This window comes from Bos indicus x Bos taurus, chromosome X, assembly GCF_003369695.1.
Source record: "Bos indicus x Bos taurus breed Angus x Brahman F1 hybrid chromosome X, Bos_hybrid_MaternalHap_v2.0, whole genome shotgun sequence".
In the NCBI taxonomy this organism is placed as follows: Eukaryota; Metazoa; Chordata; class Mammalia; order Artiodactyla; family Bovidae; genus Bos; species Bos indicus x Bos taurus.
Genome location: NC_040105.1, coordinates 142483793 through 142506060, shown reverse-complemented (window position 1 = coordinate 142506060; position 22268 = coordinate 142483793). Strand labels below are relative to the sequence as shown.

General features: G+C 43.9%; 2 protein-coding genes across 2 annotated transcripts in view; one reads left to right on the top strand and one right to left on the bottom strand.

Moving 5' to 3' along the window:
- The first annotated feature begins 4032 nt into the window (after window positions 1-4032).
- Window positions 4033-12494, top strand: PGRMC1 (progesterone receptor membrane component 1). The gene is made up of 3 exons (XM_027533844.1): window positions 4033-4662; window positions 8526-8681; window positions 11194-12494. The coding sequence occupies exons 1-3, from the start codon at window positions 4338-4340 to the stop codon at window positions 11295-11297; spliced, it is 585 nt and encodes a 194-aa protein (XP_027389645.1). The 5' UTR covers window positions 4033-4337; the 3' UTR covers window positions 11298-12494.
- Window positions 12495-14476: 1982 nt separating this feature from the next.
- Window positions 14477-22268, bottom strand: part of LOC113887573 (A-kinase anchor protein 17B) — a 29020-nt gene continuing 21228 nt past the window's right edge. The window contains exons 4-5 of the mRNA XM_027534756.1: window positions 20740-20971; window positions 14477-18894 (exon numbers count right to left, since the gene is read on the bottom strand). Coding sequence (XP_027390557.1) covers window positions 17260-18894; window positions 20740-20971 — 1867 coding nt within the window. The 3' untranslated portion in view covers window positions 14477-17259. The remainder of the gene's footprint in view (window positions 18895-20739; window positions 20972-22268) is intronic.

The following is a 22268-nucleotide window of genomic DNA, read 5'->3' as shown; positions in this document are numbered from 1 at the left end:
GCTATAGAGGTATAGGAGGAAGGGCACTGGACTGTGACAAGTGAAAATTATAACCCCTGTGTGTGTGTGTGTGTGTGTGAGTGTGAGTCACTCAGTCATGTCTGACTCTTTGTGGCCCCATGGACTGTAGTACACCAGGCTCCTCTGTCCATGGGATTTCCCCAGCCAGAATACTGGAGTGGGTTGCCATTCTCTTCTCCAAGTGATCTTCCCAACCCAGAGATCAAATCCTGCATCTCCTGCATTGGCAAGCAGATTCTTTACCAGCTGAGCCACCAGGGAAGCCCATAAACCCCCCTGTGAAGTGAAGTGACGTAGCTCAGTCATGTCCGACTCTTTGCGATTCCTACCAGGCTCCTCCCTCCATCTTTGCGATCTCTACCAGGCTCCTCCCTCCATGGGATTCTCCAGGCCAGAGTACTGGAGTGGGTTGCCATTTCCTTCTCCAGGGGATCTTCCCAACCCAGGGATTGAACCCGGGTTTCCCACATTCCAGGCAAACACTTTAACCTCTAAGCCCCCAGGGAAGCCCCATAAACCCCCCTAGCCTTCCATAAAAACATTTCCCCCACTTTTTATTGAGATATAATTGATATATAACATCATGTGGCACCCCACTCCAGTACTCTTGCCTGGAAAATCCCATGGACGGAGGGGCCTGGTGGGCTGCAGTCCATGGGGTCGCTAGGAGTCGGACACAACTGAGCGACTTCACTTTCACTTTTCACTTTCATGCACTGGAGAAGGAAATGGCAACCCACTCCAGTGTTCTTGCCTGGAGAATCCCGGGGAGGGGGAGCCTGGTGGGCTGCTGTCTATGGGGTCGCACAGAGTCAGACACGACTGAAGCAACTTAGCAGCAGCTTCTGGTGTACAACATATTGACCTCATACATTCATATTGTTGCAGATTACCACTGTCATGTTAGCTAACACCTCTGGCACCTCACATAATTTTCATTTCTTCTAGTGGTGAGAAAAATTAAGATCCAGGCTCTTAGTAAGTTTAATGCTTATAATATGATTTTGTTGTCTACAATCACTGTACTGCATATTAGATCTCCAGGACTTATTTGCAAATGTGCATCCTTGAATGTCTCTCCTACTGCCCCACTCCCAGCCCCTGGTAACCATTTTTCCATAATCTGCTTTTTAAGTTCAGTTTTGTTTTCTTTTATAGGTTCCACATATCAGTAATATCACACAGTATTTGTCTTTCTCTGTCTGACATTTTCCCCACTTTTAATAATGGTTACCTTTGAGGAGAGAGAACCAGAGGTGAGGGGAGGAGATTGAAGTTACCTTTTGTATCTTGCTATAGTTTGAATTTTATAACCTTAAACAAATGTGCCCTTTAAAAATTTCAAACACAGTTTATCTGAGTGGGAGCTAGTGGCTTGTTGGTATTTTTTACTTTGTACCTCTCAGAAAAAAGCCTGAAGAATTATTTATTATTAAAATTTCCCTAGTTTTGTAAAACAAAATCTGTGTATGTGTATGCGTGTGTGTGTCTCATATCTCTGCAGGAATACAGACCAAACTGCTAATGTGTGGGCTGAATTTCAAGATTGTTTGGGGAGCTGGGAGACGGAGAAATGAGTTTCATTTGTTACTTATATATTGTTAAAGTGTGTCGTAGTGAACGTGTATTACATTCTACGTTTTTTTCAGACAAGAAATAGTAAACCATTTTCCCTCCTGAGGCTAAAAGGGACATGTGTTCATTCTGGAAAATACAGAATAGTATAAAGAAGAAACAATCATAACAGTTAACGTTTTAGCATGCTTCCTTTCAGGCTTCCTTTTATACTTTTTTTTACATAGTTGAGTTCACATTGTATATAGTTTTGTATCCTGTTTTTCTCTCTTAAGAATAAAACACAAGCATTTTCCTGTGTCATGATAATATCTGTATGGCTGCATCACACACAATCTTATGGTTTTGTCACAATTCGAGTGGATTAATCAGCTATTTCTTAAAGTTGAACATTAAGGTTGTTTTCAGTTTTTCCACATTACAAATGATTCTTTGATGAGCATCTTAGTAATGAAATCTTCATTTGCATTTCTAAATGTTTCCTAGGGATAGATCCCTACCGGTGGATTTAATGAACCAAAGAGTAGATTTTCAGAAGTAGGATATCAATGGATAGCAAATATTTTTACAGATAACCAAAGGTTATACCAATTTCTACTCTCCCCAGCAGTGTACAAGTGTCTCTGATCAATATTGTATATAACTCCCGGCCTCCACTTTTTTTTTTTTTTTAATCCTTTCTGTAGGAAAGTAGTAGGTGAGAGAGTTATCTTCATTTGTCATTGCTGTTGAGACTGAACATTTTTCATATGCTTATTCACCACTGGTATTCCTTCTTCTGTGAACTCTCTATTTTGATTTTTGCCCATTCACTAACTAGTCTCTTACAGTTTTCTTGTCAATCAAAATAAGCTCTTAAAAGATATGAATCTTTTGTCTGTCATATTAGTCGCAAATGTAAATATATTTCACAACTTTTTTGTTTTTGTTAACTGTCTTGGCCATACACAGATTTTTTTGTTTGTTTTTTTTTTTTTAAAGACAATCTGATTCTAAATACAGCCCAGTGCCCCCAGTTTGAGCCTGCTTTCCCTGATTAAATTGAAGAGGTTTGACAAAAGATCTGGAAAGGCCATTTCAGCTAATCCTAAATTTAGATCTGTGAATAAAAGTGTGTGGGCCCGACTTAAAGATTGTTCAGTTCATATGCACTTTTGCATGATTTATGGAGAAGGAAATGGCAACCCACTCCAGGATTCTTCCCTGGAAAATTCCATGGACAGAAGAGCCTGGTGGGCTATAGTCCATGGGGTCAGGAAGAGTCGGACAAGACTGAGCGGCTGAGCACACACACAAAGGATTTAAGAAGATGGGGGGGGGGCAGGGATGGAAGCAGTTTGTGCCAGAAATTTTTAGAATTCTGAGGTAAGAAGCCAAATCTCTCCAGTCTCCTGCGTGTTGGGAGGGGGAGTAAATTTTGTGCCAGCAAACAGAACTCTTGATGGAAAAGTACTGCTCTGGGTTGCAGATGTGTACGTGGCTTGGCTTTAATTATTTTTTCCCCTTCTCTCTACCCTTTCTTCCGCTCCCCTCCCCCTGCCACCATAAAGAGGGCAGCCACATTAAGACTCTGAAGGGTACAGACAGTGCTTCCTCCATGAGGCTGCTCCTGTGCAGCTGGTTAGCACATCAAAGGCCGGATGAAATACCAAGGAAACAACGGCCCAAATCTAGGATCCTTCCAAACTCCCACCTTCATCTGGGCTCTAGCACAGGGTTATTGTGACTGCCAAGGATAGCTCGACCAACTTCAAATAGAAGAACGCTGCCAAACAAAGAAACTTTGGTGATTATTCTGAGCCAAAAAACCAAACCAAACAAACAATAACAACAACCAAAAAAAGCGCAACAGAGTATTGCCCGCTGATGCCCTGGGATTGAGCAAATCAGTGATTGCAAAAAGGATTTAGTGTTCCAAACACGAACCCAAAGCAGATCAAACGATCTGATCTGTTTCACCAGACACTGGGGGAGTTATCAGATGAGGCCCAGGCACTGATTTGACCTATCCCGAGGGGTGTCTGCCCCACAAAATCTGGTGGGAGGAGGATTGGAGAAAGGCTGCCAAGGGGAGCCAGGTGAAAATGGTTAGTCTGAGTCTCTAGCAGCTAGGGTGGGAAAGGAGTTTAAGGAGTCAGTTTCTTGTCTCCTAAGAGAGCCTCGTGATCCCGAGGGTTGGCCGGGTAAAGATGAGTCTCCTGAATGGAAGGCTGGGAGAAGGTTAAAGCAGGAGAAATGGAGTTAGTGTTTGGTTCGCATCAGGTGGCTGAGAAGACCTTACACAGAGCCCGGCAAAGCCAAGCGGGTAGGTGTGTGATGAACAACTGGGGGTAAGGAGGAGGGCTGCGTGATGCGTCGCAGTTAGCTAGAGGCTGGCGTGGGGATGGCGTGAGGCTGCGACCAGGCCCTGCAGGTATTGCTGAGGGGTGTGTTCCGCAATCCCCGCGGCGGAGGAGGTAGGATCCGGCTGGGGGAGGGGAGCCACCACCAAACAGAGGCCAGGTCTGGGGGCCTGAGCTGGGCGGGGCCTGACTGAGTCGCGCCGGGAGCCTCGGCTGCCGCGGGGAGGCGGGACTGAAAGGCCCCGCCCGTCCGCCTCCGACTCCGCCCCGCCTGGCTCCACCTCCTCGGCTGGCTAGTCTTGGTCAGCCGGGCCCCGCGCTCCAGTAGCTCGCGGAGAGGGAGGAGAAAGCAAGTTCCGGATCCCTGCCTATCCCGGCCCAACCTTTGCTCCAGCGATCATGGCTGCCGAGGATGTGGCGGCGACCGGCGCAGACACGAGCGAGCTCGAGAGCGGCGGGCTGCTGCAAGAGATTTTCACGTCGCCGCTCAACCTGCTGCTCCTTGGCCTTTGCATCTTTCTGCTCTACAAGATCGTGCGCGGGGACCAGCCGGCGGCCAGCGATAGCGACGACGACGAGCCGCCCCCGCTGCCCCGCCTTAAGCGGCGCGACTTCACCCCTGCCGAGCTGCGGCGCTTCGACGGCGTACAGGACCCGCGTATACTCATGGCCATCAATGGCAAGGTGTTCGACGTAACCAAAGGCCGCAAGTTCTACGGGCCTGGTACGGCGGCTGGCCGGGGGGTCGCAAAGACAAAAGAAGGGGCCCCAGCACGGGGCTGGGTCCCGGAGGGGCGAGGAGGGAGCGGGGCGCCCGGGGAGGGGCTGGAATGGTGTCCAGCCTGGGAGGGCGGGGCAGGGAGGCTCCCCGGGCGGGCAGGGGGCCAGAGGCACCCTGGAAAGGCTGCGAGCCAGTGGGATCGCAGATTCCCGGTCCGCACCGCCAGCCCCGGCGTGGGGTGGAGGAAGAAGACTGAAATGCTTAAGCCGGGGGTGGATGGGGGGGTGAGATCGTCAGTCTGGAAGGCTGAGGGTGGTGGGGGGTGGCACAGCAGAGCGCAGTGTTGGAGGAGTTTGGAAGGTATCGGGTTCGAGGGTTCCTGGAAGGAGGGGATGATGTCGGTCTGGGGAAAGGAAATGAGAGTGTCTCGAGGGAAACATGATGGGAGGGAGGGCGAGAGGGGGTCGGGAGGTCTAGCCTTGGAGGGGCCGGGAAGGCCGATGACCCCAGGAGTAGCCATGAGGAATGGGGAGGTGTGGGAGAAGGAAATGGGAAACGAGATTAGCAGCAGGTTGGAGCACTGTGCGTGGCAGTGAGTGATGTGTGTGTGCTCTGTGTGATGCGTATGTGGCATGTCAGGCTTGTGTGTGTGCGTGCGCACGCGTGTGCTAGCAATGTGGCATGTGTCAGGTATGTGAGTGGCATGTGTTTGGTATGTGTGTGGCAGACGGGGAAAGCTGGGAGGTGAACAGGGGAGGCTCCATAGGGGGAAGGGAGCTGGATGTAGAAGGCTGAATGTAGTGGTCGATAGGAATGTGGCAAGACCAGAAGGTAATACAGTATTACACTCCGTAACAGGAGAGAAGGAACTAGAAGCCAAAAAAAAAAAAAATGGAGGGAGGGAGAAGTGGGAGGATCCTGAGAAACAAAAGGGGTAGGGCTACGGAGGCTGCTGGGTGTGGGGTTTCGTGGAAAAGCCAACCCGAGGGGAAATGAGGGCTGGTTGACTGAGGAGCTGTTGCAGAGGGACAGGCTTGGTAGGCCTTAGAAATGAGGCTTCTCCAGGCTTGGTTGCAGAACAGAATCACCTGATGCACTTGAGGTACAATACAGATTCCCGGCCTAATCTCCCCCAAGAGTGGGGGAAAGGGGTGATCCAGAAATCTGCATTTTAATACGCCCACCCCCAGGCAAATTCGAGGAGTCTCCAGGTTGGGAAAGTTCTGCTTTACAGCATGTTTGGATCAGAGGAAGAAGGGGTTTTAGCTCCTCCAGTATGGATGCGTCTAAAATCAGGGGGTTCAGGGAGAGGAGGGAGAGCGAAGAAGGCAGCAGTCTGCCTTCATCCCCACTCCTGGTTTGTTTTACTTTGCCCCTCCAACTCATCAACATCAGATGTACTAAAGCACTCTCCCACGCCACAGTTTTTCCTTGGGGAGGATTTAGAAGACCTACTTCCTATAAACATGTAACTGTCAAAATAATTTGAAAACCATACCTATATTATTTGTCACTTACAGTGGTGCACCTGAAGGCTTTATCAGTAAACATAATCATGTAAATATCTGTTACAACCAAGCCACCCCATAAAGCAGTTGAAACGTGCCTGGAGCTTCACCATATAATTGTAGTTTGCAAAGTCATTGAGAGGAAGGTAGGCCTGTGTACAGAGCTTGAAACTGGGAGTCAGGCAGCCTGGGTTCTCGGCCTTGTTGGGTCACTCACCACCTGTGTGACCTGGGGCAAAGCATTGTTCTCTCCAGGCCTTAGTTGTCCCTCTTTAAAGTGATAGAGATGGCCCGTTGTGCGATCTCAGTCTACCTGCATGAGTCCATGCATCTGTAACATCACGTGGCAATTACACTTTGTGTTATAAAGGATTCCTGAAAATGATTCATTATTTTTAATGATGTTGTATGTATGGCACCTTTGTGGGTGCTGGGAATATAGTAGTGAACAAAACAGGCCTACATCTCTGCTCATGGAGCTTACATTCTGGTGACTGTATATTCTGGTGGATAATGTATATATTCTCCAAAGATTTTTAATGCTCCCCTCAGAGTGTTTTCAGTATTCTGTAACCATAAGTTCTAAAATGGTGAGGTCCAAACCCATCCACTTGGCCTGTTTACCTTCTCTAGTGGAAATGGCAGTATGTAATGGTGATGAAAAACAACCATTTTTCTTCGGAATCTTATGTGCCTTTAAAAGTTGATCATAAATTTCGTCTAATTTGTAAAAATAAAAGTGTCCTAGTGGATTGAGGTTTCAGGCCATATTGAAATGTGATCTGTTCTCATACTTGGTATGGTGAAAGTGAAGTCAGAAAGTGAAGTCACTCAGTCGTGTCCAACTCTTTGCGACCCCGTGGACTGTAGCCCACCAGGCTCCTCCATCCGTGGGATTCTCCAGGCAAGAATACTGGAGTGGGTAGCCATTTCCTTCTCCAGGGGATCTTCCCAACCCAGAGATCAAACCCGGGTCTCCCACATTGCGGGCAGACTCTTTAACCTCTGAGCCACCAGGGAAGCCCACTTGGTATGGTAGTTACCTGCAAACTTCTTCATATCTGACTTGCTACTTGATCTACCTTTGGGGAAACAACACATTGTTTAAAGTACACTGGATTCTTTTCATTTACTGGTGCAATATTAAAATAAGTCGAAAAACCCACTTGAAGTACATACAGAATGATTCACTGCTCTCTTAGACAAAAATTTAGTATCATTATGTATAATAGCAGTCAGATATTTTACAGAATTTTCAGAGTCTTCAAACCCACCCAAAACAGCTGACAGACCTGATTCCATGCCTTCTTTACTGACAGTGAAGATTATGTAACCTGTGGATAGATTTCTAAACCACTGATACTCATAAAATGATTTCTCCTGCAGAGGCCATACATTAATGTTCAACACAGTCTAGTCTCACAACCAAAGATCTCTATGAGACACTCTTGGCTCATTAAATTGCATCAGCATACATGTGTAAAATGTTTCTGTTTACACTCTAGTGTTTCTTATTTTCCCAGGTGGCGCTAGTGGTAAAGAACCCACCTGCCAATGCAGGAGGCATAAGAGATGTGGGTTCAATCCCTGGGTCAGGAAGATTTCCTGGAGGAGGGCATGGCAACACACTCCAGTATTCTTGCCTGGAGAATTCCATGGACAGAGGAGCCTGGCAAGCTGCAGTCCATAGGGTCGCACAGAGTTGGACATGACTGACTGACTTAGCACGCACGCACGTTTCTTATCTTCAGAAACCATAACTTTCACTGGTGCAACCCCAGTCCCTAGAACAGAGCCAGGTTCTAGGTTCAATGTCCAGAAGTTAAATTCTGATCCATGAACTATATCTTGGATCATTCCCTACTAACACCCTCCCCCCAGGAGATAATCATTTATGGCTTTTTTATTAGCTATTTGCAATCACAAGAAATGCTGCTGCTGCTGCTCCTGCTGCTAAGTCGCTTCAGTCGTGTCCGACTCTGTGACCCCATAGACGGCAGCCCACCAGGCTCCCCCATCCCTGGGATTCTCCAGGCAAGAACACTGGAGTGGGTTGCCATTTCCTTCTCCAATGCATGAAAGTGAAAAGTGAAAGTGAAGTCGCTCAGTAGTGTCCAACTCTTCAGTATAGCATTTTGATTTAGGTATTTAAAAGTTTAATGACAACAGGTCGTTCAGTATTCACTAGGTAATAATCAAAGGATCCACGTCAATCACTTAAGGTTTCCAAATGGAATTTGATATTCAAAAATGGGCTCTCCATGCTCATTGGTAAGGAAGCCATTTCCTGTGTGTGAGCCACAGAGAAATTGACTGTCTAATAGACAATTGGTCTTTGGTTTGGTTTTGTTTTTAAAGAGGGGCCGTATGGAGTCTTTGCTGGAAGAGATGCATCCAGAGGCCTTGCCACCTTTTGCCTGGATAAGGAAGCGCTGAAGGATGAGTACGATGACCTTTCCGACCTCACTCCTGCCCAGCAGGAGACCCTGAGTGACTGGGACTCTCAGTTCACTTGTAAGTGGGTTTTTTTTTTATTTTGCCAGGGTCAGATTTCTACCAATAATGGGATTCACAGCAGTACAATAGTTATTACTAAGCAGCCTGCAACTGCAGAGCATTTTGATAGGCTCCTGAATCTTGGACAGATCAAGTTCATGGCTTGAAGTAATTGTAGCAGTGCTGAGTCACTTGCCATGACTGCATCCCAATATCTAGCTAGTTCTCTGTGGAAACCTGGGTTTCTGTTTTTGAAATTTCTGAGGTTTGCATAGATTTTCCCACTAGGATTTGGTGTGCAGGGGAAAGGAGAGTGGCCATCTTGGCTACAGAAGGATTTTCATAAGCCCTTACTTGTAGAACTTGCTGTTTAAAAGCAGCCCACATTGCTGTTAAAGAATGAGAGACTTGTATTATACAAAACAGCTTCTCTTTGAATCTAATTGAGCCTAACTATAGGCCTCATCTACAAATGATGCTTATAATCTGCCCAGCAACAATGGTGTCTACGTTTTTTAAAAAGAAAGCAGAAAGGAGACACTTGTTTCCTGGCTTATGCTATGGACCAAGGGCTTTGGGGGGAAGTAAGGATGGAGGTCATTATAAATGTCATTTTCTATTTACTGTTCTCTATAATTTTTTTTTTTTTTTTTTTTGCTAAATTCAACTGTTTTGAGAGTAATGCTGACCTCAGAGAGAGTTCTGGATTAATAATTAGCCAGGTATAACTCTGCCTTTAGAGTTTGGATCCCAAGTCAACTAAGTATAACTTTCAAGTCCAGAGGCAAGTCTTTGTACTCTGAAAACATAATTCAGCTATCTAACAGTCCCTCATTTTTTGCATCTTCAGGATGCCTTTGTAACAATAGATTGTTCTATATGAAACCAATGAGTTGTAATTCATAATTTACATAGCTCTATTTTATAGGACTTAATTTCATCAGTGGGGTAAAAAACCATGGTTCCCCCAACCCCTTAAACTAAGGCTAGTCCCAAATACTGTCGTGACACTTGAGCTACACTCAAAACTGGCATGGTTCCCCCTTAAGGCAGGTTTCTCAGGTGCCACCCAGCTTTTATTTGTCTTGTACAGTCACAAGCACCCTAGGGACCTTTATAATATGTTCAAATAGGCGAGTTCTAATTGTTCCTGACTATTATTTCACAGCAAAGTAGCTCCAGTTTACCTGATTAAACAGGTTGGTTACTCCTTTAATTCCTACCCATATTCAGAAGAGGAGTTCTCTTGACCTCTGACACTGTGATAATTAACCCTACACTAACTTGGCCCGATAATACAGCCAATATGGTGGTCATCTGCTGACTCCGTCCCTCCTCGAGTCTCTTACATTCTGGTTACTCTCTTAAACCTGCATTCTCCAAAATCTCCAGTGTTCTCCTGTTTCCTTTACCACTGCCTTTAACCACGTCTAGCTTTTTTTCCCCAAGTTGAGGGAAAATTCTGTCTCCTGCTCTCCCCTTTATCCTCCGAGACTATTATCATTCCTTCCTCTGTCAGACAAGCATCTAGTAATCATGGCTGTCCCTAACCACTGTTCCATCCCTCCTTGCTCTCTACAATATGGTTTCTGCCCCCACCATTCCACTGAACCTTCTGTCTCAAACGTTTACTGAGACCTGCATCTTGCCAACACTAATTGCACTTCTCCAGTCCCTGTTGTCAGTCTCTGGTCACAAAGTCCCCATTTCGGTGCACGGAGTCTCCAGCGTTCACTTCCGTAACTCCTGTCTCCAGTTGCCTTTAATGGGTCTCATATCCTTCCCTTTCCAGCCCCATGGACACTGCCTTCGTCCTGGCTCACGTTTCTCCCCGTGAGGATCTGCCCGCTGGCCTCCTAGTCACCCTGTCCCTGGACTCTCCTGACTAACTCGCCCTGCCCTCTATACATAGTGGAACCGTTGTTACCATAGCGCTATTTCACCTTGTCATTCCTTTGTTGTGCACTTTCGGTGCCCTTTGCCATCTGGGATAAGTTCAGACGCCTCAGGCTGCCTTTGCACATCTTTCATAAGATTTTCCCACCCTGTTTGGCTGACGCTGCTCCCAGTCTCCTGCCAAGTCGGTCCCTTTATTGCTCCCCAGATATGTTTGGTCTCACCTGAATGCCTTTGTGAATGGCGTTGGCACTTTGTGGAAACCCCTCCTTCCCCAAGTCCTTCTACACATCTTCCAAAGCATATCTCTCTCCCACGAAGTGTCCTGCAACCCTTCCAACTAACTCATACCAAGCCCTTGCTCTGCTGAACATTCCCCTACACACAAACAAACCACTTTGACATTACCTTGCACACACATTGTCAGGCATCACTCCCCATTCTATACTTCTATCTGCTGAACAAAACTAACTCCCTGGGACTTGGCTGGGACTGTGGTATAAACTGCCTTGAAGAATCCCAGCATGTTTTTGTGTTGCTTGTAGGCCTCTCGTAAGTGCTTTCAAACGAAATATGATCGTGGTTTTGTCCAAAGCGTGAGAATGACCAGTTGTGTCATCTTCTTTTCTTCCAGTCAAGTACCATCATGTGGGCAAACTGCTGAAGGACGGGGAGGAGCCCACCGTGTACTCAGACGAGGAGGAGCCAAAAGATGAGAGCACTCGGAAGAATGATTAAGGCCTTCAGCGGAAGCATATCTATTTTTGTATTTTGCAGAATCATTTGTAACATTCCAGTCTGTCTTTAAAACATGGTGATTTCAATATTTAGAAAAGTTTTGAACTTGCTGTACATTTTTTTAATTAACATCACTAGTGACACTGATAAAGCTAACTCTGTCTTAGAATGCATGATATGTTTGCGTGTCACAAATCCAGAAAGTGAACTGCAGTGCTGTAAGACAAATGTTATTATGGTTTTTCTTCTATTTGTAGTCAGTGCAGGCTGAATTGGAACTTGTATTTCCTGAGAGACAGGTAAGACATGAGTATTCCCCCCAAACAGGTTTAAAGGTTAAATGTGTGAAGTCCTTCAAGCGTCAAGAAACAAAGAATGGACTTTGAGTCATGATATTCTCTAAAGATAGAAAATCCTTTATTTCTCGATTGACCTAACTGCATGATTTCTGTTTTCTCTACCTCTAAAGCAAATCTGCAGTGTCCCAAAGGCTTTGGTATTAATTAAAGAGAGCAGTCCAGTACAAAATGAAATCTCAAAGCTGGACTCAATCACAGGTAACCTACTTTTCTGTTTGGGGACAGCATCATTGTCCTGTGCTCTTTGGAACACTCAGATGCCCTTACTTAACAGTAATCTCCAATGAGCCTGAAAATAGGATCTCAACATTCCAAAGCAAGCTTTGGCGAAAATCAGCTGGCTTGCCTAAAAACCAAAAATACATGAATAAGATTGTAGGACTATTTTCCCCACCCCTGTGTTCTTGGTTATTTCACATGATTGGACATGCGAGGGGACCGTGTAGGACAGGAGCAGATTGTTCTCTAAGAGCCTTCACACACACCCCTGAAGAATGAGGAAACCGTACACATTACTGGCCAAGTGGTTTTTAAAGTGTATTCATAACCTAACAGTTATTCTTCTGTTGTTACAAAACTATAGCCACTGCAAGAGTTGTAGTCAAGTGTCTTGGTCTTTGATATTGGTCTTGGTTAACAATAAACTTAGCTTAAGTAGACTGTACAGTTGTATGACTTTGTAAAAGTATTATATGAATAACTAGTGAGGTTTCAAACTCTTGTAATTGTAGTTGAATAGTCATTGTATTTTCTTGTGAACTGTGTTTAATGGTTTTACCTCAAATCAGAAAACAAAATGAAGTGCTTTGGTCAGTTAATAAAATGGTTTTACCCAGTATAGTGTGGGGGATTGCCTTATTTCTTTTAAACTTTAATCTGAGGAAGCAGATTCAGGAGTTTCACTTCTGAGTGATGTTTTTTGTCTTCCAAGAGAGACAAGGAAAGGGGTACAACTTCACACCAAAAACCAAGTACCAGCTTATCCGGTTAAAATAGTGAATCGAATTTACTTTTTTGTCAGAATTTAATAAACTCAGAGGCAGACTTCTGCCTTGAATTATAGCAAGTTTACTAAGGAGTAACTCTAGTGAAGACTTACTGAGTGCCAAGGCAGGTTTTGTTTTTGCTTTACGTATCATGGGATTAGGAAAGTGTTCAGGAACCTTATGGTCACAAAGTTGATTCACTTCATGCCAAAAGGATATGAGACTTACATATTCAGTCGGTTGTATAAACAGACAACCTATTACTCTGAAGATGAGTGTTTTGCCATTTTCATGTGAAAATTGACAGACTCTTCTTACAAGGGAGGTACTCCCTGAACCAGAGAGGGCTCAGAGCTTTCCAGCTTTTATGTTCTCAAACCATATTGTCTGTTTTTGTTGTTTTAAAATGTGTCCTTTTCCTGCATTAGTTTTCATCCAACAAATATTTGAGCTGCCTGTTTTGTGCCAAGCAACCTGTTAGGCCGTATGCTTTGGGGGAAGGGGAGGGAGAGAGAAACTGGGCCACCATTGCAGCCTGAGATTAGGCTGCTCCTTTTACTCAGTTAAACACGTTTGTCTTGATGCCAGGTGGAAAACATCCAGAGCCTGGTTAAAAGCTTCAACCCCAGATAGCCGGAATCCCCCCATTCAGAACTAAACATTGTACTGATTACAGGTAAAGGGATACTACTATCAGGCAGGACTTTCCTGTAGAAACTTAAATCCAGCTCACACAGTTATAAGCCATATTATGTAAAAGGCACTGTTTGAGAAGATGAGGGAGTGGTGGTTACAGCCATGGCACCAGCCATGCCAGCCAGGGAGGGGCCAGGTGAACAGCTGTTTCCTCCTCCCCTACTTTCTTATAGTCCCTGCCTAGACACTGTCTTCTTAGTCCCAACATCTGAGGGTCAGAAGCAGCATTTGCTATGTGCTTGCAGCATCTCTGTGGCTTCTCTACACAATATCATGTTCACCTTACATCAGAGGGCCACACTTCATGCAAACCCTCGATCCAGAATGAGCAAAAACAGCCTTTGCTGTCTCAGAAAGAGCTCTCTGAACAAAAAGAAGCTCTAGAGTGCCCAGTGGCCCTCTAAGGTACAGTCCGCCTTTGTTACAGATATTTAGAAGAAATTTGCTGTACATTTCCTGTGAAAATACAATTAACTCTTTCAGGATCAAAGACTGATCACTGAAGCCCCTCACATCTATGACTGGACTCCCCATCCCACACCCACACATGTTTTTGGAAATTGGGCAACTTCTACACTTTCACCAAGGCCTGAACTGTGTGTGTGTGTGTGTGTGTGTGTGTGTGTGTGTGTGTGTGTGTGTGTACTCAGTTGTATCCAACCCTGCAACCCCATGGACTGTAGCCTGCCAGGCTCCTCTGTCCATGGAATTTCCCTGGCAAGAATACTGGAGTGGTTGCCATTTCTTCCTCCAGGGGATCTGCCCAACCCAGGGACTGAACCCACGTCTCCTGCATTGGCAAATGGATTCTTTAGCACTGCACCACGTGCGAAGCCCTAAGGGCTGAGGTGAAATTCTGTGGAATCTGTTTTGCTGCCTATAAAGAACTGATAAAACCTTTGCTGAAGGGAGAACAGTCTTAAGTCAAAATATGATTCTCATTTATCCAAAAATGAAAATACAACTGCATTTTCATGAGCTCTGACAGTCAATTGCCATTAACTGGTATTATAAAGGGAGATGTTGACTCAAAACAGTAGTGAAACCAGACATATTTTCAAAGAAAATATTACTGCAGGTGTGTGATATTCTATCCAGCACATCTGGTCAATGAACAAAGACTCTATACTATGACAACTTTATTTTTAATATATCTGAAAATCAAACATGTATTATTTCTCTACCAATGCAAATGACAAAAAGGAGCAGCAATGTTAGTGCAAAGCAGCATACTACAGGTAGAAATCTCACCCTCCCACAAAGTGGAATTATCAACATTTAAAAGTGAACATGTTGAACAGTCTTGCAACAAATGAAAATACATTTATTTGGTTCTTAAGTTCAAAATTACCAGGTTACAATGGCTTTCTACCTGAGGAATTCAAACAAATGTAACGAAAACACATTAACAGACTTTTAGTTAATTCTTAAAGCACTATTAGTAATGCATACAAGGAAAAACATGAAAACATCTATTTAAAAAGACACAGATTAAAGTTCCAGCCCTTCACTGGACATAGGAAAAAGATATGAGAAAACTTTTGCACCACTTAAATAACAGCACAACAAAGAATAACAGTGTTAATTAACAGAAAGTGAGTATCACATTTTCAGTTCTAAATCATTCCATCAATCCATTTGAAAAGTTCAGGAGAAATTGTTCTCATCCTTGTTTAAGGCCTACACACACCAAAAAAAGGGATTTGCTCAAATCTAGAATGCATTACCACAAGACATAAAAACCCAAGGTTGTATAGAAAGTAAACACAAAACCAGTATTTTTACTTTCTTCTAGGTCCCAGGATGGTATTTAGACCAAAATATTACATAGAAGTGACTTAGCACCAATTCTATTATACAAAAAAAATTTTTTAATTGCACATGCTGTATTCTGCAATGTATTTTTTTATGTCTGGTTACTGAGCAGCAAATTGTTTTCATGCCTAAAATCTCTGCAAAGAAAAATTATCAAATGACAGAAGACATTGAGTTGTTTTTTCTTTCTTTTTTCCAAAACAAGCATAGCTGCTTTCCATTACAAACCATAATGTTCTGTGTTTCAAGGGCATTAAACATGAAGAAAACAATAGGGACGTTGGGTCTCATTGGAAAAGAATAATACCTGGTTGCCACAGGTTTTCTGACAAAATACAAGCTGTTATAATGTAAAGGCTACTCTAGACAATAGTATTCTGAACATTAATAGTCATTGCTAGTCCTTAGAGGAGAAAAGGCACTCACCCTAGGAGTGATTTTTCAGATTGGACAAGCCAAGCCTAGTTGATGGCTTGTGTGACTCTGATGGCAGAGTCACTAGCTTGCAAGTAGAACTGAATACAAGAGAGCTAACAAATAAATGAATGATGTGAAGATTTTCTAGGCATCTCAGATATCAGGTTGTTCAAGAGTCTGGTTACAAGCACACATCATGCCTTATCATTCTGGGCAGCCACACTGACTGGTGTCCTACTTTGGCTTGACCAGCTGGTCCTTTTCTATGGACTATCAAGTTAGGACTATTTGAAATGAATCATGTAATATGAAAATGTTGCCTTCCACTACTTTGTGGATTAAAATACCTTTGCCCGCTGCAGGCAGTCAAATCTCTTTGAGGTCTTCCACTGCCATGTCAGCTATAGTTTTGTTGGAAGAAAAAAGTCATCTACTGCCCCCCCTGAGTTCCTAAATCCAATATAAGGCAGAATGAGCCAGCCGGGCTTTCAATAGAACATGCACTGCATTAAGATGTATGTCTTTACGAATCTATAAAATATCTCAATTTAAAAACATATTCAAGGAGTCCAAAACCAGTAGGTAAAAAGATAAATTGCTTATGTTAAGAGTTTACAAATTCTGCACACATACAATTTTCCCCCCACTAGAAAAGTATGGGCTTTACCCTTGACTCTTCCTAACTCCATGGCATTACTGAGGGTTGAGGAGGCACTTGTTACTGTTTTATAAAAGTCAGTTTGGGGATATTCAGTGGCTTTTTACAAACTGATGTCACCCAACCCTGAGTGAAAGGATTACATAACCTGAAATGGAATAGTGTCACATCCTCTCTTCCCAAGTGCCATTTTTGGTGCCCCAGGATTGTTCAATATTTCCTTTGACAAATCCCAAGTTGTATCACTTCAATCCTGTTGCTTTTCTACGATGGAATGACATGGGGTTCTTCCAAAAAAAACAACTCTGCTAATGGTCCACTGTCTGTGTCAGCCTCAAAAGACAATCTGAGCCCCTTTTAGATTCTTCTTCCAAGGCTTTGTTTCTAAAAGGACAACTCTTTGAGTCCTATGAACATATTAATAAGATTAATTTCCTTCTGGTAGATGCTCAGGGAACCCTCTAATGTCATGGAGAAGTCCAGTGTATGTTCTAGGTGTCATCTCTCTTATCTATAGGTATTTCTAGATAAAAGTCAGGAAAGTTTGTTGCTTCACATGGTGTTCGAACCAAATCAAAGAACAAGTAGAAAGATCCTTATGCATTCACTGCCATCCCTTTGAAGATAAATGATGTTAAATGATAATGTTATGACAGCTGAAGAACCGTAGAAGGCTATCTTAACTCCTCTCAATGTGAATTTGCTCCTTTGATGGCACCAAATTAAAGCTGCAATCGAACTGTAGAAATGTCTGTCCTTGGATAAGAAAGTTTTGCAAGCACATTGTTTTACCAAGTTTTTGAATCGGGATGTTTGGTGTTTCCAGTTTGCCAACACATCTGCCACACACACACTTTGATCTATACTTTATACTTTGGCAAGAGAAGCAAGGTTTTGCATTTGACCTTGCTCAAGCTCCTAAGTGTTTGCTCTCTTGCTCTGTAGTTGCTAACTACATAGCTACATTTGGTTTTAAATTTTCTTCTTGCAGATTTTTACTGTGAATAAGGGTTTACTGATCTAAGAAACCTTCAAAACATTTGAAAATAAAAAGAACTAGTGAAGTTGTTTCTCAAATGGCTTCTATCAATGCGCTCCAGACTGTTAGGTCTGATGTAGTAACTATCAGAATTCAGCATGAAATCTCCAGAATACTCACGTCTTTTCATCCTTCCTGCATCCCAGTTATATTCTGACCTCCATGGTATCTCTCTTCTTTTGGGAAAATCCCACAAATAGGAAGCATCAGCAGTTTTTGGTGATGTTACTGGCACTTGCAAGAGCCTATAGTTGACTCTGTGGTCAAATGCACTATCACTAAACTGCCTCCTCTTTCCTATGACAGTGTCTAACTGATCACTGGCACTGGATCTGTGGTGGTGGCTTTCATCAAATAAGTATTGGGGAGCCAGTATTTCCCTCTCTTTGCTGTTGCTGTCCTCATTTCTAATGGAATTGTTTTTACCCTCAAGCCACGAACATCTCAGTTCATAAGTAGACCTCCTGCCTGGTTTCCTAAGCTTGTATTCAGAGTATTTTTCCTCCCCATCATGTTTCCACTCTGCATGCAAGGCCTGCTGACTTGACATAATTTCTGGATCACAAGTGATGATTTCATCAGCATCAAGACATCCCTTTTCTGGGCAGCTATCATATGTGGCCACAGACTTCTTTTTCTTCTCTTTGTTTACACTAAGATTATCACTGAGACATTCAGAATCACTGCTAATTTCCTCTAAGAAATCTCTCAACTTCAAATCAAAGTCTTCTGACTTCTTAGATGAGGAAACTTGGCTTTGACTTGTGGATATGGGATCCTGGACTTGGTAAGCATGAGTCTTTTCCAACAGATGGCTCTTGTCATCAGTTGGGGACAGGCAATCACCAGCTTCACTGGCTGTGTCCTTAAAATGATGTTTAAACTTCTTCGTGCATTCTTCAGCATAATCCACTTTTCTTTTCTTTTGTGATATATGCTCAGTATCCCAAGAAAGATTTGTCCAGAGATCATCTTCTTGCACCTGTTCTCTCCTATCTAGATGTTGCATTTGGCTCAAACTGGTTGAGCGATGCTTATGTTTTCTCAAATTGATTTGAAAGCTATTTCCTTTCACAAGGACAGTTCTCTTCCACTGACATGTGCTTGTTATGTGACTTGGTTCTAGGCAGATGCGGGCATATTTTGGAGTTTGATAATGGTTTAAAAGATAGTCAATAAATTCATCTGTTTCATAGATCTTCTGTTTCCTGCTATGGTCTCTCTCAACAAATCTGGAAGAATAGGAGGTATTAGAACCATGCTGGTCTTTCTCAAGAGATTGACCTTGAGTCATTATAATTTGCAAGGAATTCTGTTCACAGCTCAAACTTTTATTGTATTCATCAGTTAATGATTTTCCAGCTTTCTCTTTTCTTGCTGAATATCTTTTTTTTTTCCCCCCAAGGCGGTGGGAAGATTTACGTAAGTGAGCTCTAGCTTTTTTCTTCATTTTTCGTTTACGTTTATAATTTGACTTGGAAACAGGGCATTTTAGCGTTTCCTCCTGATTTTGAAGATACTGAGTGTTTGGTTCTTCTTTCTTCAGAGTTCCTGACATGGTCCCCAGAGCATAATGAGCTTTGAAGCCTGCAATATTCGCCTTCCGTGGGTAAAATTCTTCAGACTCCTTCAAAGAAAAAGGTTAAAAATCTCACATGAAAAGCTCAACAGGTTAAAAATCTCAAAGAAAACTGGGCTATATAGCACTGTTCTGAAGAGTTTCTAATTACACCTAGGGTAGATCCAAATTAGGAATAATAGCACACTGAAGAAACAGGAGGTACAAAATTAAATGTCCCCATCTAACAGGAGCTGCTTTGACTAGGTCTGTGCCTGTCCTTATGTTAGAAAGCACCCCAGTTACATACCTTCAAAAGCACATAATCCTTTTTTCCTTTGTTCACAAATTGATGGGTCTACTTACTGTTCCAGGTATTGTGCTCAAGGGTGGGAAGCTGAAGAGGAATAAGAAATGCTCTACAGCGCTCCCTGGGGCTACAGTCCTAGAACAAGAAAAGACTGGTGGGTGAAATATGTGTCTTAAAGGGTCAGTTGGCTTTATAAAAGCCAAACTGCATTTTTGGGTTTTATTACGGCCTCTTCCTATGGATTACAAGTGAGCATGTCTTTGACCTGACCACCTCGGTTGGAAACAAGATAGCAAGTAGAAAATATGGCTGTGACAATGGTGCTCTCTGCTGTCCATGACTGCAGGGCAGGTGGAAGGTGTGGACTACGGCCCCTACCCTGCTGGGAGAGCTTGTACTGAGCTCCCACTGACACTCGGCACAAATCAGGGCTCAGAGCTTACCCAGGACTTGGGATTCAAATTTGGTACCACACACATTGAAGAGAGGAATTCTTCAAAAGAAGTCACTTTTGGCAGTCATTAAGGCAAACTAACGGAGAAGGCAATGGCACCCCACTCCAGTACTCTTGCCTGGAAAATCCCATGGACGGAGGAGCCTGGTAGGCTGCAGTCCATGGGGTTGCTAAGAGTCGGATACGACTGAGCAACTTGACTTCACTTTCACTTTTCACTTTCATGCACTGGAGAAGGAAATGGCAACCCACTCCAGTGTTCCTGCCTGGAGAATCCCAGGGATGGCAGAGCCTGGTGCGCTGCCGTCTACGGGGTCGCACAGAGTCGGACACGACTGAAGCGACTTAGCAGCAGCAGTAGCAGCAAGGCAAACTAAAAAAGATCCAGCTCGCCTTATTGTCAAGATAAATGTGAGGTTTTTCTGATCCTTATTTCATGCAGTTTGATGGGCCATACCAATGAGAAAAACAAAAACAAAAACAGGTGAGATGGCAAATATACCTAAAATCAACTCTACTGAAAATGAATGCCATTCACTCTTGGTGTCTAAGAACACTGAATGTGGCTTTTCAAATGAACGCTTCGGTCTTTACTCTGGGGCATCTGCTGAGTCTGGTTATCTTTAGGAGGTCAGTAAATGGGAGAACAAAACCTTCCCCAACTGAAACTCTCCAAACAAAACAACTGGCCTATGATGTGAGGTATTCCTTAGCAAACAGCTGAAGACTAGACTAACATGTCTGTTCAAGGCCCTCCTTTCCCGTCCAATCCTGTCACTGATGAATGGCCAGCGAAAGGTAATGCAGGACTACAAACTCCACATCCCTCCTCCTGGCATTTTCTGTTAGCTCCATTAGGAGCTTAGAAGAGTAGTTGAGAAACACAAAGTGTGTGTGTGTGTGTGTGTGTGTGTGCACGCCAGATGGTGGAGGTGAGACCCAACCCCTTCAGAGAACCTGAATATCCCTTTGGTCAATGCAAAATTGTGGTTATTAGAGACCAGCCTATTGAAAACAAACCTCAACGAATACAGTAAGTCTTCCACAGCCACTGGTTAAACAATAGGCTGCTGTTTCAAAGTAAAGGCCATAATGACTCAGAGAGGTCACTAGCTACCCAAACCAAAGAACAATGGGGCAAGAGCCTTACTGCAATTTTCCTTAGGAGTGCCCGAATCAGGTAGAGGGCCTCCAGCTGCGTCTGGGTCAGTGGGATCTTCCTCTTCTCCAGGTCTTTGGAAGAGTTGGACCCTGGTTGGGCCCCCACTTTGGCGCTGTCCTTCTGTCTCCTTTGCCGGTGCCTGTCCCTTTCCTTCTGGGTGCGTCTCTTGACTCTGGCCTTTCTCCTCTTTTCCTGGACCTTCCTCTCCTCTTTCCTTTTTCTGGATAATGATTAAGAGAGTGAACCCTTTAGAAGGTGTTTATCGGGCAAAAGGGTTACTCTCTTCCCCACTACCTCCTCCCTGGCAGGAGTTCCCCAAAATCTCCAGCTACAACACCCCAAGGCTCGACATTAGACCACTGAGGACAAAAGACACTGTGACACATCAGCCAAGGGGAGAGATGCTTAACGAAGTTGGTCAGTTAGAAACACGTACAGGAGACCTCATGCAGAGAGAATTTAAAAAATAAATGAAGAAGACTACTGAATTCAAAGGAAGGGCCTCAACCTCCCCCCACCCCCTGCACTTTCTCAAACCAGAAGCAGGGACTATGGGATCTAGCATTTGCAGTGATGATTCCATTTCTCTTGAGATCAAAACCTTTCCTGAGCTGGTCACACAGACGCAAATGAAAGTAAGTCAAGGCACTCAGAAAATCTTAAAGGTTAGAACTGGTCTTTAGTGCACACTCCTTAACACAGTGAAGTGTTAGTCACTCAGTCATGTCTGACACTCTGTGACCCCATGGACTGTAGTCTGCTAGGCTCCTCTGTCCATGGAATTCTCCAGGCAAGAATACTGGAGCAGGTAATTCCTTTCTCCAGGGTATCTTCCCAACCCAGGGATTGCACCCAGATCTCCCACATTGCAGGCAGATTCTTTACCATCTGAGCCACCCAGTACATTATCATAAAAACAGGCTGATTTAGAAGAATATGGGCTTATTTTTCTGTTTTCTGAATATTTAAGATGTTTTGGTTAGGCTCTCATAGAAGCATGGAAACCTGGGGGGTGGGGGAAGGGCAGGGGAGGACAATTGCCTGAGGGAGGACCGAGCCCCAAACTGGAGGATGAGCTCAACTGCATAATCGATCTGGAAATTTGGGGGGGCTCATTACCTTTACTGGGATCAGCTTCTGGCCAGGTTTCACAGCCAAGACCTTAAGTAACTCTTAGCACTCCGCCAGCCAAAAAAACGTGAGAGGCACATGGAAGACTATTCTTAAACTCCTATAATTTGGATAAAAGGCTGGAAGAATAAACCTGCAAGGGGAGGAGCCAGGAAGGAGGTAAAACTGGTTTGGGGAGCCCCATAGTTCTGGTCCAGCTGTCCCTTCTTGGCAAACCCTTGACAATCCAACGGTCCTTTCTAGTCTCAAGCTCCTAAACTGCTCAAAGAAGTAAATACACAGGCTCCTTAAATTCACAGAAAGAACTTGAACCAACAGGAAAAACGGTCTCAACAGATCCTTCTGGGTTAGTTTGATTATTGATCATCTTATGAAAGAAAATCTTT